Genomic DNA, 18132 nt, shown 5'->3' with positions numbered 1-18132 from the left:
GGGCAATCTAGAGAAGGGCTTAGCTCCCTGCGGGACTGGGATGTAGACCTGGGACAGGCCCTTTGGGGCCACAGAGGACAGCAGGGATGCCTAGATGAGGCCCTAAAGGGCCTGGAGCCTGTGAGTTCTAGGCCGATTCTGTGTCTGACACCTTATTGGATGCTTTGCTGGGTTCTGCTGCCATTAGATTTAGTAAAATTTCTCTTTGAGAACCTAGGGCTGCTTGGGGTTTGACATGGAACCTGTAAGTTATTCAAGACCAGAGCAATGGAGTGGGTGGTGGGCCCTGATCCCCTGGGAGGTGGAGGTACCCTTCCCCAGGGCCCTGGGTTGACAGAGAGGGCTGGACTCCCCCCCACGAGCTGTCTGCCATGGGGAGTCAGCATCTGCTTCTCACCCTGCTGCAGGAGCTGGTGGGCAAGCCTTACTCTCAGGACCTGTCTCGAAGCCCGCAGAGCCTCAGCGACACAGGCTATTCCTCCGATGGTGTCTCTAGCTCCCAGAGTGAGATCACAGGCATTGTGCAGCAGGAGGTGGAACAGCTGGACAGTGCAGGGGCGACAGGGCCACGCCCACCCAGCCCCTCTGAGCTCCACAAGGTGGGGAGCAGCATGAGGCCTTCGCTGGAGGCCCAGGGCCCAGCCCCCAGTGGTGAGCGGAGCAAGCCACCCTACGGCAGTGGTGAGGAGCAGAAGCGGCGGCCCCACTCCTTGTCCATCATGCCCGAGGCCTTCAACTCGGATGAGGAGCTGGAGGATATCCTGGAGGAAGAAGACTCTTTGGAGTGGGGGCGCCGGAGGGAGCAGCAGGACACGGCTGAGTCCTCAGACGACTTCGGCAGCCAGCTGAGGCACGACTACGTGGAGGACAGCAGTGAGGGTGGCCTGTCCCCTCTACCGCCCCAGCCCCCATCCCGGGCAGCAGAACTGACTGATGAGGAGTTCATGAGGCGGCAGATCCTGGAGATGAGTGCCGAAGAAGACAACCTGGAGGAGGATGACGCTGCCCCCGCCGGGCACGGCCCGGTCAAACATGGCTCCCAGAAGGGCAGCCCCCGGCCCAGGCCCGAGCCCAGCCAAGAGCCGGGAGCGCTGCCCAAGAGGCGCCTGCCCCACAACGCCACCACGGGCTATGAGGAGCTGCTTTCCGAGGGAGGCCCAGCAGAGGCCGCAGACGGCACTGGGGCTCTGCAGGGCGGGCTCCGCCGCTTCAAGACCATCGAGCTCAATAGCACGGGCAGCTACGGCCATGAGCTGGACCTGGGCCAAGGCCCCGACCCCAGCCTGGACCGGGAGCCCGAGCTGGAGATGGAGAGCCTGACGGGCTCGCCTGAGGACCGCTCCCGCGGGGAGCACTCCTCCACACTGCCGGCCTCCACGCCCAGCTACACCTCGGGCACCTCGCCCACCTCCCTGTCCTCGCTGGAGGAGGACAGCGACAGCAGCCCCAGCCGCCGGCAGCGGCTGGAAGAAGCCAAGCAGCAGCGCAAGGCCCGGCACCGCTCACATGGGCCCCTGCTGCCCACCATCGAGGACTCCTCAGAGGAGGAGGAGCTGCGGGAAGAGGAGGAGCTGCTGCGCGAGCAGGAGAAGATGCGGGAGGTGGAGCAGCAGCGCATCCGCAGCACGGCCCGCAAGACCCGGCGTGACAAGGAGGAGCTGCGGGCCCAGCGGCGGCGTGAGCGCTCCAAGACCCCCCCCAGCAACCTGTCACCCATTGAGGATGCCTCCCCCACGGAGGAGCTGAGGCAGGCGGCCGAGATGGAGGAGCTGCATCGTTCCTCCTGCTCCGAATACTCACCCTCACCCTCCCTTGACTCAGAGGCTGAAGCCCTGGATGGTGGCCCCCCTCGGCTCTACAAGTCAGGCAGTGAGTACAACTTGCCCACCTTCATGTCCCTCTACTCTCCAACCGAGACACCCTTGGGCAGCACCACCACTCCCAGTTCCGGCCGGCCCCTCAAGAGCGCTGAGGAGGCCTACGAGGAGATGATGCGGAAGGCCGAGCTGCTCCAGCGGCAACAAGGCCAGGCAGCAGGGAGCCGTGGGCCCCATGGTGGCCCCTCTCAGCCCATAGGCCCCCGGGGCCAGGGTTCCTTTGAATACCAGGACACCCCAGACCATGACTATGGTGGGGCTGCTCAGCCGGCCTCGGAGGGCACGCCAGCCAGCCTGGGAGCAGCCGTGTACCAGGAGATCCTTCAGACGTCACAAAGCATTGCCCGCATGCATCAGGCCTCCTCACGGGACCTGGCCTTTGCTGAGGACAAGAAGAAGGAGAAGCAGTTTCTGAATGCTGAGAGTGCATACATGGACCCAATGAAACAAAATGGCGGCCCGCTTACCCCTGGTACCAGTCCCACCCAGCTCGCCGCCCCTGTGTCCTTCTCCACCTCCGCCTCTTCTGACAGCAGTGGGGGCCGAGTCATTCCCGATGTCCGTGTTACTCAGCATTTTGCAAAGGAGCCTCAGGACCCCCTCAAGCTGCACAGCTCTCCTGCCTCCCCCAGCTCTGCCTCCAAGGAAGTAGGCCTAACCTTTACCCAGGGCCCTGGGACTCCAGCCTCCACAGCTGTGGCTCCTTGTCCGGCTGGCCTGCCACGAGGGTACGTGACTCCGACTTCCCCAGCAGGCTCTGAGCGCAGCCCTTTGCCCTCTTCCACTGGCCACAGCTATGGACAGAGCCCAACCACTGCAAACTATGGGTCTCAAACTGAGGAGCTACCCCAGCCCCCCCGTGGCCCTGCTGTCAGTGGACGGGCTGCCAGAGAGAAACCCCTGAGTGTGAGTGATGGCGAGAGTGGCACCCCGCAGACCTCCCGGGGATATTCCTACTTTGCAGGCTCCAGCCCCCCTCTCTCTCCATCTTCTCCCTCAGAGAGTCCCACATTCTCCCCTGGCAAGCTGGGCCCAAGGGCCACAGCAGAGTTCTCTACACAGACGCCAAGCCTGACCCCTGCCTCGGACATGCCACGGAGCCCTGGTGCCCCCACCCCGACACCCACAGTGGCTCAGGGCACACAGACGCCACACCGACCCAGCACGCCTCACCTGGTATGGCAGCAGCCCTCTCAGGATGCCCCCTTTATGGTCATCACACTGGCGTCAGATGCCTCCAGCCAGACCAAGATGGTCCATGCCAGTGCCTCCACCTCCCCAGTGTGCTCACCCATTGACACCCAGCCCACCACCCACAGCTACAGCCAGACAACACCTCAGCTGCCCCCAGAGCCACCTGGGCCACCTGGCTTCCCGCGGGCAGCCAGTGCTGGTGCAGATGGGCCCCTGGCACTATACGGCTGGGGCGCCCTCCCTGCTGAGAACATCTCCCTGTGCCGGATCTCCTCTGTCCCTGGAACATCTAGGGTCGAGCCCGGCCCCAGGCCCCCTGGCAGTGCCGTGGTAGACCTTCGCACAGCTGTCAAGCCCACGCCCATCATCCTCACTGACCAGGGCATGGACCTGACCTCTCTTGCTGTGGAAGCAAGGAAGTACGGCCTTGCTCTGGATCCAATCCCAGGACGGCAGTCTACCGCTGTACAGCCTTTGGTTATCAACCTCAATGCCCAGGAGCAGACCCATGCCTTCCTCAGTACCGCCACCACCGTGAGCATCACCATGGCCTCATCTGTGCTCATGGCTCAGCAGAAGCAGCCTGTGGTCTATGGAGACCCCTTCCAGAGCCGGCTGGACTTTGGCCAGGGTGCGGGTAGCCCCGTGTGCCTGGCCCAGGTCAAGCAGGTAGAGCAGGCCGTCCAGACAGCCCCGTACCGTGGTGGGCCCCGAGGAAGACCCAGGGAGGCCAAGTTTGCCAGGTATAACCTGCCCAACCAGGTGGCACCTCTGGCCAGAAGGGATGTTTTGATCACTCAGGTGGGCACTGCCCAGAGTGCTGGCCTCAAGTCAGGCCCAGTGCCAGAGCCTGGTTCCGAACCCCATCGGGCCGCCCCTGCAGAGCTGCGGTCACACGCCTTGCCAGGTTCCAGGAAGCCACATACAGTGGTGGTGCAGATGGGAGAAGGCACAGCAGGCACTGTGACCACACTGCTCCCAGAGGAGCCGGCAGGTGCCCTGGACCTCACTGGGATGAGGCCCGAGAGCCAGCTGGCGTGCTGTGATATGGTCTACAAGTTCCCCTTTGGCAGTAGCTGCACAGGTACCTTTCACCCCGCCCCCAGCGCACCTGAGAAGAGTGTGGCAGATGTTGCCCCACCCAGCCAAAGCAGCGGCCCCTTCTACAGTCCCCGGGACCCTGAGCCTCCCGAGGCCCCCACCTACCGGGCACAGGTGGTCGGGGGGCCTGGGCCCCATGAGGAGCAGAGGCCCTACCCACAGGGCCTCCCTGGCAGGCTGTACTCCTCCATGTCCGACACCAATTTGGCTGAGGCTGGCCTCAACTACCACACCCACAGGATTGGTCACCTCTTCCAGGGCCCTGGACGAGACTCGGCCATGGACCTCAGCTCACTGAAGCACTCCTACAGCCTGGGCTTTGCAGATGGACGCTACCTTGGGCAGGGCTTGCAGTATGGTTCATTCACGGACCTACGTCATCCCACAGACCTTTTGACTCACCCGCTTCCCATGCGGCGCTACAGCTCAGTGTCAAACATCTACTCAGACCATAGGTATGGCCCACGGGGAGATGCAGCTGGCTTCCAGGAGGCCAGCCTGGCCCAGTACAGCGCCACCACGGCCCGTGAGATCAGCCGTATGTGTGCTGCCCTCAATTCCATGGACCAGTACGGAGGGCGGCGTGGCAGTGGTGGCGGTGGCCCCGACCTCATGCAGTATCAGCCCCAGCCGGGGCTCAGTGCCCCGCAAGGTCTGGCTCCCCTCAGACCTGGCCTCCTTGGGAACCCCACCTTCCCGGAGGGCCACCCGAGTCCTGGGAACCTGGCCCAGTACAGGCCTACAGCAGCCCAGGGAACAGCAATCAGACAGCTGCTGCCATCCACAGCCACTGTGCGTGCAGCCGACGGCATGATCTACTCGACTATCAACACTCCAATCGCTGCAACACTGCCCATCACCACCCAGCCTGCCTCAGCACTGCGGCCCATGGTGCGTGGTGGCATGTACAGGCCTTATGCATCCGGAGGAGTCACAGCCGTGCCACTCGCCAGCCTGACACGCATGCCCATGATTGCCCCCCGGGTACCTCTTGGGCCCACAGGGCTGTACCGATATCCTGTACCAAGTAGATTCCCCACGGCTTCCAGCGTTCCACCTGCTGAGGGTCCTGTCTACCTGGGGAAGCCTGCCGCTGCCAAGGCCCCAGGGGCTGGGGGCCCACCAAGGCCAGAGCTGCCAGCAGGGGCTGCTCGGGAAGAGCCTCTTTCCACAGCCACCCCTGCTGCTGTCAAGGAGGCTGTAGCAGCCCCAGCCCCAGCCCCAGCCCCAGCCCCAGCGGCTGGCCAGAAGCCGCCGGTAGATGCTGCTCCTGGGGGCGGCAGTGGGGCCCTCAGCCGGCCAGGGCTCGAGAAGGAGGAAGCATCACAGGAGGAGAGGCAGCGGAAGCAGCAGGAGCAGCTGCTACAGCTGGAGCGAGAGCGGGTGGAGTTAGAAAAGCTGCGGCAGCTGCGGCTGCAGGAGGAGCTGGAGCGGGAGCGTGTGGAGCTGCAGAGGCACCGCGAGGAAGAGCAGCTGCTGGTGCAGCGGGAGTTGCAGGAGCTGCAGACCATCAAGCACCACGTGCTGCAGCAGCAGCAGGAGGAACGGCAGGCTCAGTTCGCCCTGCAGCGGGAGCAGCTAGCACAGCAGCGTCTGCAGCTGGAGCAGATCCAGCAGCTGCAGCAGCAGCTGCAGCAGCAGCTGGAGGAACAGAAGCAGCGGCAGAAGGCTCCCTTCCCTGTGGCCTGTGAGGCACCTGGTCGAGGGCCTCCCCCAGCTGCCACAGAGCTGGCTCAGAATGGCCAGTACTGGCCACCCCTGACCCACGCGGCCTTCATTGCCGTGCCTGGGCCTGAGGGGCCTGGGCAGCCTCGTGAGCCCGTGCTGCAGCGGGGTCTCCCCAGCTCCGCCTCGGACATGTCACTGCAGACTGAGGAGCAGTGGGAGGCAGGCCGCAGTGGCATCAAGAAGCGGCACTCCATGCCACGCCTGCGGGACGTGTGCGAGCCAGAGTCAGGGCCTGAGCCCTGTGTGGTCAGGAGGATTGCAGACAGCAGTGTGCAGACGGATGATGAGGATGGAGAGGGCCGCTACCTCCTGACCCGGCGGCGCCGGGCACGGCGGAGTGCTGACTGCAGCGTGCAGACGGACGACGAGGACAGCGCCGAGTGGGAGCAGCCAGTGCGCCGCCGCAGGTCCCGTCTTTCCCGCCACTCAGACTCTGGCTCCGACAGCAAGCACGATGCTACTGCCTCATCATCCACTGCCGCCCCCGCCATGAGGGCCATGAGCAGCGTGGGCATCCAGACCATCAGCGACTGCTCCGTGCAGACAGAGCCTGACCAGCTGCCCAGAGTCTCTCCAGCCATCCACATCACAGCTGCCACCGACCCCAAGGTGGAGATCGTCAGGTACATATCGGCGCCAGAGAAGACTGGGCGTGGGGAGAGCCTGGCCTGCCAGACGGAGCCGGATGGGCAGGCCCAGGGTGCGGCCGGGCCGCAGCTTGTAGGGCCAACTGCCATCAGCCCCTACCTGCCTGGCATCCAGATCGTCACCCCAGGGCCCCTGGGCAGATTCGAAAAAAAGAAGCCAGATCCCTTGGAGATTGGATACCAGGCCCACCTGCCCCCGGAGTCCCTCTCACAGCTTGTGAGCCGCCAGCCTCCCAAGTCCCCCCAGGTCCTCTACTCGCCAGTCTCACCCCTGTCCCCACACCGGCTCCTGGACACCTCCTTTGCTTCCAGTGAGAGGCTGAACAAGGCTCACGTGAGTCCCCAGAAGCACTTCACGGCTGACAGCGCTCTCCGCCAGCAGACGCTGCCGCGCCCCATGAAGACCCTGCAGCGGTCCCTGTCTGACCCTAAGCCCCTCAGCCCCACCGCCGAGGAGTCTGCCAAAGAGAGGTTCTCCCTCTACCAGCACCAGGGGGTACTGGGTAGCCAGGTATGGGCACAGGGGCTGGTCCAGGGTGGGACAGGGGTCTCTGCCTAGCCTGGGGGGCCCCACAGGGAGGGGCATCTCCTGGGGTGGGGGTGGAGTCACCTCCAGCTCCAGAGGCCCAGAGCTAGGAGTCGAGGAATGGATGCATATCTCGATGCACATCCAGTGGAGCCCGCAGCCCAGCAAGGACATCCTGGGCAAAACACACTCACACTTGGGCCCCCACGGCTATCCAGACCCTGCTAGAAACTTCAGCCTCACCCTAGCACTGCCTCTTCACAGCCCGTATCTAGTCCAGTCCCTGCCACCTCCCCCTTCAGGCCTCCTCAGCTCTCCCCTCCAGCCTGGGCCCCTCCTACTCCAAATCTCTTCTTTGGATGTTTCCTGAGAAAACCATAGCACCGACCTGGCTGGGCTGCTCCCCACTCCCCAGCCCCGGCCTGGCTCCCTTGCCCCACAGGAAGCCAAAGCCCTTGGACTACCATTCAAGGCCCATTCCAGTGGGCTGCAGCGTGCTCTCTGCCTCATCTTGTCCCATGCCCCTATCTGGCCCTCAGCAAATCTGTTTACACACCTGTCTGCTGCCCTAGATAGGGGCTCCTGGAGTCTAAACTCACCCTCATCTGTGGCTTTAGTTGCCAGTGATGTCCCGGGACTGTGAGAGGTGGCCTGCATGTTAGGAAGATGGGGGTTGCAAGGGACTGACACCAAGGACTTTGAGTGCCAGGCCAAGAGGGGGTTGGGATTTTCTCAAAGGCCCTTGGAGCTTCTGGGTGTTTCAGGCAGGTGAGACAGGACAAGATGGGTATCTTAGAAAGTTTCCTAGGCAGAATATGGGCAGATGGACTGAAGGAAGTGATTGCACAGTGGCCCTGGGGAGAGCGCCTAGGAGCCAGAGGCATTGGAAGGTATATTTACCCGTTTTCTGAGTGTGATGCAGAGAGGAGAGAGGTGAGGCCTCAGTGGGTGGGGTTGTGGAGGTGAGTCTGGGTTGTGGAGAGCCCTGGGGTATGCAGGCTAGAGGGGTGTGGGTGGGATCAGGATTCTGGGCTGGCAGGGAAGTCACGTCAGAGAGGCAGGTGGTCTTGGCTCCGTGCTAGGGTTGGCACAGAGGTCCCATGGGCTGGCCATGGGGGGTGCCACGCCACGATGAGCACTCATGGTGTGAGACCAAATGACAAAAGACAGACAACAGAGTGAGGGGTTCAAGGAGGGAAATTTATTCCATTCCATCAAAGGCCACCCCTCGTCCTGAGGTTTGGGGACACATTATCATTTACTTTATGACATACGGTGAAAGTAGGTGGGAGGCTTTTATGTAGTTTTTTGGCAAGGTAAAAGGTAAGAAGCCCGATGTCAGTCCCCAGTGTGTTTAGGGGATTTGGGTGGTCCATAAAACCCAGAGGCCTGGGAGGTAGAGACAATGGAAGGACCCAGGACAAAGCTTCTGGCAGTGTGGACCTTGAGGCAATGTGGAGCCTTGGGCAGGTGAGGAGGACCCCATGGAGAACATGTTAGGGAGCCCTGACTGGGAAGCCAGGTAGCCAGAGATAGGGCTGGAGAGGCCCTAGAGGAGTCTGGCAGCCTCAGAGAGCGGTGGGCTGACAGTGACGTGGAGGAGCTGGGGCCAGACCGAGGGCACAGTTTGACAGACGGTGGTACAGGGCCGCGGGAGGAGGAGAGTGGACAGGTGGCCGAACTGCATTTCACTTTAGAGACGAGGAGGGCAGGAGGCAGAAAAGACTCGGAGCCTGCAGCACCTGACATCCAGTCAGCATGCGCCCCCTGCCATGATCCTCTGGGAACCTGGTGGGCCCAGGACCCACTCCACTCCTGTCCATGGCCCTCCACTGCCCTTGGCCCCTGCCAGCTGCTAGGACCCAAACCCAGAGCCGTCAGACCTGTACTCTCCTCACCTCAGTACCCTCAGTGGGAGGCGGAGGATGGCAAGCCTGTTGGAGACGTGCTGTGTGCCAGGCCAGTATTAGACACCAGCACAGAGGGGCATCTGCTGCTTCCTCCCGTCCCACTGTCCCGAGGTCTGGGGAGGAGAAGGCCTGTAAGATGATCACAGGCCCTCCCTCCAAGGCCAGGGGTGGGCAGGGCAGGCCTCAAGGCTGCCTGATGAATCAGGGCACTGACAGTGTGGAGCCCAGCCCCTACCCCAGCCCAGACCAGGGCTCTTCTACCCTGTGCCCTGCCAAGCCACCCACACCTTGGGTCTTAGTGCTGCCCGCCCTTCCCTCTGTCTCAGGTGTCGGCGCTGCCACCCAACGGCCTGGTCCGCAAGGTGAAGCGGACACTGCCTAGCCCCCCACCAGAGGAGGCTCACCTGCCCCTGGCTGGCCAGGCTCCCCCACAGCTGTATGCGGCCAGCCTGCTGCAGCGTGGGCTGGTGGGGCCCACCGCTGTCCCTGCCACCAAGGCCAGCCTGCTCCGGGAGCTGGACCGGGACCTGCGGCTGGTGGAGCACGAGTCCACCAAGCTGCGCAAGAAGCAGGCAGAGCTGGACGAGGAGGAGAAGGAGATCGACGCCAAGCTCAAGTACCTGGAGCTGGGCATCACCCAGCGCAAAGAGTCTTTGGCCAGAGACCGGGGTGGCCGTGACTACCCGCCCTTGCGTGGTCTCAGTGAGCATCGCGACTACCTGTCAGACAGTGAGCTCAACCAGCTGCGGCTCCAGGGCTGTGCCTCTCCGGCTGGCCAGTACGCAGACTTCCCTGTCACTGCCGCTGCTCCTGCCACTCCCTCCGGCCCCACTGCTTTCCAGCAACCCCGGTTCCCACCTCCGGCGCCACAGTATGCTGCAGGCAGCGGTGGGCCAACACAGAATGGATTCCCAGCCCACCAGGCACCCACCTACCCTGGCTCCAGCACGTACCCAGCACCTGCCTTTCCTCCCGGCGCCAGTTACCCTGCTGAGCCTGGCCTGCCAAGCCAGCAGGCTTTCCGTCCCACAGGCCATTATACAGCCCAAACACCCACGCCAACCACACAGAGCACCCTTTACCCAGTTCCGACTGACAGCCGTACCCCCCACCAGAAGCCACGCCAGACATCACTAGCTGACTTGGAGCAGAAGGTGCCCACCAACTATGAGGTGATCGCCAGCCCTGTCGTGACCATGTCTTCAGCCTCGTCTGAAACCAGCTATAGTGGCCCAGCAGTAAGCAGCAGCTATGAACAAGGAAAGGCCCCTGAGCTGCCGCGGGCCAGTGACCGTAGTGGTGTGAGCCTGAGCCCAGCCCCCACCTACCCCTCTGACTCACACTACACCAGCCTGGAGCAGAATGTCCCTCGGAACTATGTGATGATTGACGACATCAGTGAGCTGACCAAGGAGAGTGCTTCCACTGCCCCTGACAGCCAGAGGCTGGAGCCCCTGGGGCCGAGCAGCAGTGGGCGTCCAGGGAAAGAGCCAGGAGAACCAGGTGTCCTTGAGGGGCCCACACTGCCCTGCTGCTATACCAGAGGGGAGGAAGAATCCGAGGAGGACTCCTACGACCCCCGTGGGAAGAGCGGCCATCACAGGAGCGTGGAGAGCAATGGCCGACTAGCCAGCACCCACTATTACAGTGACAGTGACTACAGACACGGGGCTCGAGCAGAGAAGTATAGCCCAGGCCCCGCGGGGCCCAAGCATCCCTCCAAGAGCCTGGCCCCGGCTGCCGTCTCCTCAAAGCGCAGCAAGCACCGGAAGCAGGGCATGGAGCAAAAGATCTCCAAGTTCTCACCTATCGAAGAGGCCAAGGATGTAGAGTCAGACCTGGCCTCCTACCCCTCCCCTGCAGTCAGCAGCAGCCTGGCCTCTCGGGGCAGGAAGTTCCAGGACGAAATCACCTATGGGCTCAAGAAGAATGTGTATGAGCAGCAGAGGTACTACGGGGTGTCCAGCCGGGACCCAGTGGAGGAGGATGACCGCATGTACAGTGGGAGCAGCCGGTCCCGGGTGGCATCTGCATACAGCGGGGAGAAGCTCTCCAGCCATGACTTCAGTGGCCGGGCCAAGGGATACGAGCGGGAACGGGAGGCTGTGGAGCGACTTCAAAAAGCGGGCCCCAAGCCCTCATCTCTGAGCATGGCCCATGGCCGGACCCGGCCCCCCATGCGGAGCCAGGCCTCTGAAGAGGAGAGCCCCGTCAGCCCTTTGGGGCGGCCCCGCCCTGCTGGGGGCACCCTCCCCCTGGGGGACACCTGCCCACAGTTCTGCTCCAGCCACTCCATGCCTGACGTCCAGGAGCACGTCAAGGATGGACCACGGGCCCACGCGTATAAGTGTGAGGAGGGCTACATCCTGGATGATTCCCACTGCGTAGTTTCCGACAGCGAAGGTAATGGCAGCTGGGGGTGATTTCTGCAGATGCTCAGCACCTGGGGGGCCTGCCCGCCCGTGGGGCCCTGAGCCCTGAGATGTCTCAGTGGGGCTGGCCTGGCGCCTCACCCAGTGGGCCCTGCTGCAGGCTGCCCTTCCTGCCTGCTGCACCCGCGCCCTGGCCCGGTTGTGGGAGGGGGCTGGGGCCTGGCATTACGCTTGTGGCTGTGGCGCCCACCCTCTGTTTTCCTTGCATGGCTTCAGCTGGGCCTCCCACTGCGGCCAGCCCGGGGGTTGATGGTGTTCTGTTTTTGGTCCCTGAAGCGTATCACCTGGGCCAGGAGGAGACAGACTGGTTTGATAAGCCCCGGGATGCCCGCTCTGACCGGTTCAGGCACCACGGGGGCCATGCAGTCTCCTCCTCCTCCCAGAAGCGAGGCCCTGCCAGGCACGGCTACCACGACTACGATGAGCCCCCCGAGGAGGGCCTGTGGCCACACGATGAGGGTGGCCTGGGCCGCCATGCTTCAGCCAAGGAACACCGACACCATGGTGACCACGGGCGGCACTCAGGCCGCCACACTGGCGAGGAGCCGGGCCGGCGTGCTGCCAAACCACACGTTCGAGACCTGAGTCGCCATGAGGCCCGGCCTCACCCTCAGCCCAGCCCTGCCCCAACCGTGCAGAAGAAGGGTCAGCCTGGGTACCCCAGCTCTGGTGAATATTCACAGCCATCCCGTGTTCCATCAGCTTACCATCATGCCTCTGAGAGCAAGAAGGGCTCCCGGCAGGCCCACTCAGGGCCCACTGCACTGCAGCCAAAGCCAGAACTCCAGCTGCAGCCGCAAGGTCGGCAGGCAGCTCCAGGTCCACAGCAGTCACAGCCGCCTCCATCCAGGCAGACGCCCTCAGCAACAGCATCGCGCCAGCCGCAGACACAGCAGCAGCAGCAGCAGCAGCAGCAGCAGCAGCAGCAGGGTCTTGGGCTACAGCCTCTGCAGCAGGCCCCTTCGCAGGCCCGCCTGCAGCAGCAGGGCCAGCCAGCTGCCCGGGGTCCGGCTCCCGCTGCCAGCCAGCCAGCAGGGAAGCCTCAGCCAGGGCCCTTGACAGCCACAGGCCCCCAGCCATCAGGACCAGTAAGTAGGGCTCCAGTACGTGGATCCTCCCCAGGGTGGATGCTGGGACTGCAGCTTGGACAGCCCCTTGGTTCCAGGCTGGGCAGAGTTGACGGGCGGTAGCTCAGCTATGGGTTCTGTGTTGCAGCCGCGGGCAGAGCAGGCGAATGGCTCTAAAGGGACTGCCAAAGCACCCCAGCAGGGGAGACTTCCTCAGGCCCAGCCACCACCAGGACCTGGACCTGCAGGTGAGCCTGCCTTTGGACGCCCTTGGCTATGACCAAGAGTACCTGGGCTGCCCTCTCCCTGTGCTGACTGGCACCCTGAGCTCCCCTGCACTGCGTGCCTTCACTGCTCCCTGAGAAGGTGCCCAGTGCACTGAAGGCCTCCCCAGCAGAAACGAGCCTGGGGTTAGAATGAGCCAATGGGATCACCAGCACTGGGGCCTTAGGGCCCAGGCAGCTCTGGGCAGGGAATCTCGAAGGTGCTGGTGATCACAGGGCCAGGACCATGGATTCTTACTGTCTCCTTCCTTCCCCTTCCCTTCTCTCCTCTGCCTTCTCATCTTCCTCTGTCTATTCCTCCCTTTCTCCCTCTTTATCTTCCTCAACCTCCTTTTTTCTGCTTCCTCCCACCCCTTTTCTTCCCACTCTTACCTTCCTCTCTTTATTTCTCTATCCTTCTCCTCACCCTCCACCTCACAGGGTACCTGTGAGATTTCCTCTCAGCTGCTCTCCCACTCAGACCCTGAAGAGCCAGGCCAAGCACAGCTTGTGATGGTGGTTTCTTTACCCCTAGGCATGAAGGCTGGAGCCAAGCCTGGAGGGACCCCAGGGGCTCCTGCCGGCCAGCCAGGTGCCGACGGGGAGAGTGTGCTCTCCAAGATCCTCCCTGGTGGGGCAGCAGAGCAGGCCGGCAAGCTGACGGAAGGTACGCACTGCCTACAGCTAGGTCCAGGGTGGACGGCTGCTCCAGGGCCCTACTCTGGCAGAGGTCGGGTCTGGGGAATGGTTCTGGGCTCAGTCACCCAGGCACAGGCCAGCCCGAGGGCCCACCTGCTGTGGTCTAGTGGTTCTCTGGGTAGTCCCTGCCCCTTAGGCTGAGCTTGGCTTCACTGTGCCAAATGGCCTTGACTAGGAGGGAGCCTAGCCTGACTTCCTGACACCTCTCCTTTTTCTGTCACAGCTGTGTCTGCTTTTGGCAAAAAATTCTCCTCCTTCTGGTGATCATGCCCCGCAGGGTGAGTATGAGCTGCCTGTACCCACCCTCCCCTGGGAAAGGCCTGAGGCGCTCGAGTCAGGGCTCTTAAGTCCTGCGGGGTCTTCTGGGAGGAATGTGGTCTTCAGTAGTGGGTGATGTGGCCAGAGCTGCAGTGTCCTTCCCCTATGAGAGTGGGAGGAGGAAGAGGAAGAGGGACCCTGTGCACAGAGGTCCCAACATGGGGCCAACACAGTAGAGGTCCCCAGCAAAGGGAGGCCAAGGCCAACATCCCTTGTCCTTTTCTACCACCCCTTAGCCCCCAGCAGGGCTCCTAAAGCTATGAGTTGACATTAGGTTGTAGGTGGGTCCCCCTGGGATACAGCTCCTCCCAGCCCTCCTCTGTAAATGCTCCCCAGGCTCTTGAGGAAATGAAGGGAGATGATATCATTGCTGTGGAAAAATCTCTGGAGTCAGAGGCCTGGGCGCAGCTCTGGACTCTGCGTATAACAGTGAGTATCAGGACTAGGGTTGGGTGGGGCAGAGGAGGGAGTGAAGGGCCAAGGCCTGGCTGACCAGACTGACCCAGTTCCTATAAGTGTGAACTAGGAGGGACCTGGTGGGCTTCCTTCAGCTAGGATGGGCCCAGCTGCTACCTGGGAGGCAGAGACAACTGAGCTGGCTGAGGTGACTCAGGTAGTAACCTTGGGAAAGGGCCCGGCAGAGCCAACCGTGCCCCACAACTTGGGGTCTGTACACTGGGCACTGATTCCACAGCCCCGTCCCTGAGGCCTAGTGCTGGTACCTTTGCTCCAGACATTCAGATGAGGCTGGAGTCCTCAAACCCTGGAGAGCTTAGCAGCCCTTGGTGTGACATCAAGATACAATTGGCTTCACAGGCTGAGTTCAAGACCTGCAAGGTGGAAAAGCAGAATGAGTGGAGAGGCAGACAGGAAAGGGATGGAGCGGAAAGGGAGGTCACCCAGACATGAGTCTCAGCTCCAGACCAGGTCAGCCCAGGGAGAGAGTGGAAGGGCCTCAGGATGGGAGCCCTGGCTCTCTCTGGGCTGCAATGGCCAAAGCAGGATCCGAAGCCTCTGCCTAGAGCCTCCTCTGGACCTGGCCTTGCCTCTGGGCGGGAAGGAGGAAGCGGTACATCATGCAGGATGGCGGGGAGGGTAGGCCAGCTGTTGGTGCTGCTCTGCGCACAGCCAGGGACCACCTCCTCCCATTCCATAGCCTTGGGGTCCTCTTCCTACCCCGCCTTTGCGAATTCTACTGTTAAGAGTATGGAGGTGTGGGTGCTTCTCATGGTGAGCAGGCGTGTGTTTGGCAGGGCCAGGCACTCAACAAGCAAATCACGAGGGAGCGCTGGGGCCAGCAAGGGCCTTTGCCCAGGCCTGGCCTGCTTGTGGGAGAGAGCTGGGTGCAGTGCCAAAAGGGCCACCTATCTCTGGAGGACTAGCGGGGAAACTGGAAAGGTCCAGTTTCCCATTCATTTATTCAATAAATGTTTGTCAGGCCCTAGGTAGGTGCTGGGCCCTGTTCTGAGTTCTGGGGATCCAGCAGGGAACAAGACCAAGTCCCTGCCCTCTGAAGCTGACAGCCCGTTAAGAGGCGGAGAGAATAAATAAGTTTTAAAAAAATGAGATTAAAAGATAATTTCTTAAGGTTGTAAGTGTTCTGAAGCCAGGGAAGCAGGATTATGGCACGGAGGGGGCCACTCTAGAGAAAGTGGTCCGTGATAGGTAAGGCTCAAGGAAGGAGAAGAGGCTGTTGTGGGATGTGCCCAGTGAGGGAACAGCACCCGCAGAGGCTCTGATGAGACAGATGGGCCTCAGGGACAGACAAAAGGCCAGCACAGCTAGAGCCACAGAGGAGGGGAGAGATGGTCGGGGTGACGTCGGTGGGGGGGGGGGGGCAGGAGCCAGCTGGGGTGGGCTTTGTAGGCGAAAGTAAAGAGCCCAGAATTTATTCTAATTAGAGTAGCCACAGTGCAGCACCTCAGTGTTCTTCCTGCCTTCACCCCACGACAGCGGGCTCCCTGACACTTTCCCACCCAGCTGGATGTTTCCTCTGAGTTGCCCTGAAACAGATATGAAATCAGAAGTTGTGCCGAAGGGAGGGGAAAGAGGGGCAGCCCATGGACCAGGTCTATGGCAGGACCCACCTTGGGTGTAGGGCCAGGGCACTGTCACTAGGGAGGGAAAGGGACCACTGGCATGGTTCCTTTTGTTCTGTGTCCTGTCACACGATGTGCGTGGGCTACTGAGACCACTAACTTTGTAATTAAAAGAATCACCCTCAAGCTCTGGCATTTGGCTGATTGGGCCAAGCGGTCAGTGCTTCTGTGAGTGTCTATCTCCTGGTGTCTTTTGTGGAAATTTCAGAAGTGGGCTGGGAGAGGCTCGTAGTTTCAAACAAAATCCCATCTCCCTCCCTCTTAAGAAACAAAAAGCAACTTGTGTTAAAGAAATGGCCCTTCCTGGCCAACCTGATTCTTTCTTCCTGATCTTCTCTTTATGACCTCAAACCTGCCCAAGCACCCCTCTCCCCCAGCCTCAGTGGGGTGGGATCCCATGGGTGAGGAGGAGCCAGGCCGTCAGCATGTGGCAGACAGCTGGAAGGAGTGTGGGCGGGAAGCAGCTGTCCACAGTTCTTGACAAAATTCTTCTGTCTTTCCTGTTTCCTTCCCCCCTCCCTCCTTTTCTCCTCCAAGCATCTACAATCTGGCAAACCTTGGCCCAAAGACTCACACCAGGTGGGACGTGGCAGGCGGGCCTCAGTTGAGGACGGGATGTTTTCTAACAGCAGCTGCCGGGGTGAAACATCTGTTGGTCAAGTGGGACCATTGGCCCAGGGGGACCTGTGATTGTCTTTCCAGAGACCCTGCTCTCCTCAGGGCACCACCTTCAAGGCGTAGCCGTCGTTGGGAGGCAGGAACCCTCTCTGCAGGCCCTGCCACACGGCAGTCTTGCGCTCTTCCCACAGCCGCCTTCTGCGGCCTGGCCAGCCAGGCTACCAATGCGTTATACACAGAGTTTGGGCGCGCGCAGCCTGTTTTTGACGGACGCTGCCCTCCCTCCACAATGCCAGAAGTTTTTCCACAGCCTTGGAGAGGGGCTTTGACTGAGGGCTGGGGGCCCCGGGCTCTGTTTCCTTCACATTCCAGCTGGCTCAGATCCCTCTGTGGACACAGGGCCCTGCCCCCTTCACCCTGCCCCCTGGGTGACACCGGAGCAGACTTCCATGTGGCTAGCGTGGGATTGGGAGAACTTTACAAACATTAGGACCTAACACTGTCTCATCGCTGAAATAAGAGGCCATAGCACCGAAAAGCAGCGTGGGCGCTGGCTGAGGCTTCTCCCAGCCCGTGGGTGGCCGCGTGCTAGCACGCCCGCCACTATCTTCAAAGCCATCACCCCCAGTCATCGTGAGCATCCCAGCGGCACCACCATTGTCTCGACCAGCCGGCTCCTCGTTCGTACACCTGGGGATTTCTTTTGATTTCAAGAACAGCCTTAATCATTTCAGTTTGATTTAAGTGTATACCTCATAAACATTGTTCTTTTATTTCTCCCCCGACCCTTTCTCTCTTTGCTCTCTCGGCTCACCTCCTTGCCTCTCCCCTCCACCACCACCTTGTGACTGATGGTTTGGTTCCCTCTCTGCTCTGCCCCTGCTCAGCACAGGGAGAATATTGACTTAGAAGCAATAGTGGGCAGCAGGCCACCAAGAGCACAACCCCAGGGCGGGGTCTAGGGAGGCCCCTCAGCCCGCCTCTGTTTACTGTGCAACTCCAGTCCTTCTTAAGCCATCACCAGTGGACATGCTCAGAGCAGAGGGGCCAGGGCTTCTGCCAGCCAAGGGAAGGGCCCAGGGCCCTGCGCTGGGGAGTGTGGCGCTGTCCATCCACCTGGTGGACTGGGCGGTGTTCCTCCCTGAGGCCCTTCCCTTAGGGGCCTCCCTTCACCTTGGGCACAGCCACAAGTCTCATCTCTAACGTTCTATGCAATGAAATATAAACCCTCAAAGACAACTGTTAATATTTATTAAATTCCGTGTTATGTATAAGGAGTTAATTGCAAACCTGCAATTGAGAAACTGGATAAATATGCTCATATCAAACCCCTCGCTCCCTTCCCCCTCCCCCGCTCCCACTGTGTGTGTGAAATTCTCAGTCTGTGGCATGTTCGACCTGTGGCAGGACTCGCTGCTGCCAGGCGAGTCACCGCCTGTCCCGCAGTGGAGCATGCACAGCTCGCAGCCTCTTTGCACGATTTCATCCATTTTCAATGCTCGACCCTCTTGCTTGGAGTTCTTTTTGTCTCAGAACCTCTCCTTCAGGAGTGCTTCTAGCTAACTTCTGCACGAGCTAGTGAGGACCCGCCGGAATTGCTGCCCAAGCATGCCAGGCTGTGGGCCCGGCAGGACAAGGCCCCACACCCCCTGC

General features: G+C 61.4%; 1 protein-coding gene across 1 annotated transcript in view; it reads left to right on the top strand.

Moving 5' to 3' along the window:
- BSN (bassoon presynaptic cytomatrix protein) overlaps positions 1 to 18132 on the top strand; it is a 42664-nt gene extending 24532 nt beyond the window's left edge. Inside the window, exons 6-12 of the mRNA XM_057554976.1 lie at positions 408 to 7058; positions 9310 to 11386; positions 11692 to 12503; positions 12631 to 12730; positions 13281 to 13412; positions 13668 to 13722; positions 16399 to 18132. Of these exons, the coding sequence (XP_057410959.1) occupies positions 408 to 7058; positions 9310 to 11386; positions 11692 to 12503; positions 12631 to 12730; positions 13281 to 13412; positions 13668 to 13708 (9813 nt within the window). The 3' untranslated portion in view covers positions 13709 to 13722; positions 16399 to 18132. The remainder of the gene's footprint in view (positions 1 to 407; positions 7059 to 9309; positions 11387 to 11691; positions 12504 to 12630; positions 12731 to 13280; positions 13413 to 13667; positions 13723 to 16398) is intronic.

This window comes from Balaenoptera acutorostrata, chromosome 10 (genome assembly GCF_949987535.1).
Source record: "Balaenoptera acutorostrata chromosome 10, mBalAcu1.1, whole genome shotgun sequence".
NCBI lineage: Eukaryota > Metazoa > Chordata > Mammalia > Artiodactyla > Balaenopteridae > Balaenoptera > Balaenoptera acutorostrata.
This window is presented reverse-complemented; position numbering and strand designations above follow the sequence as displayed.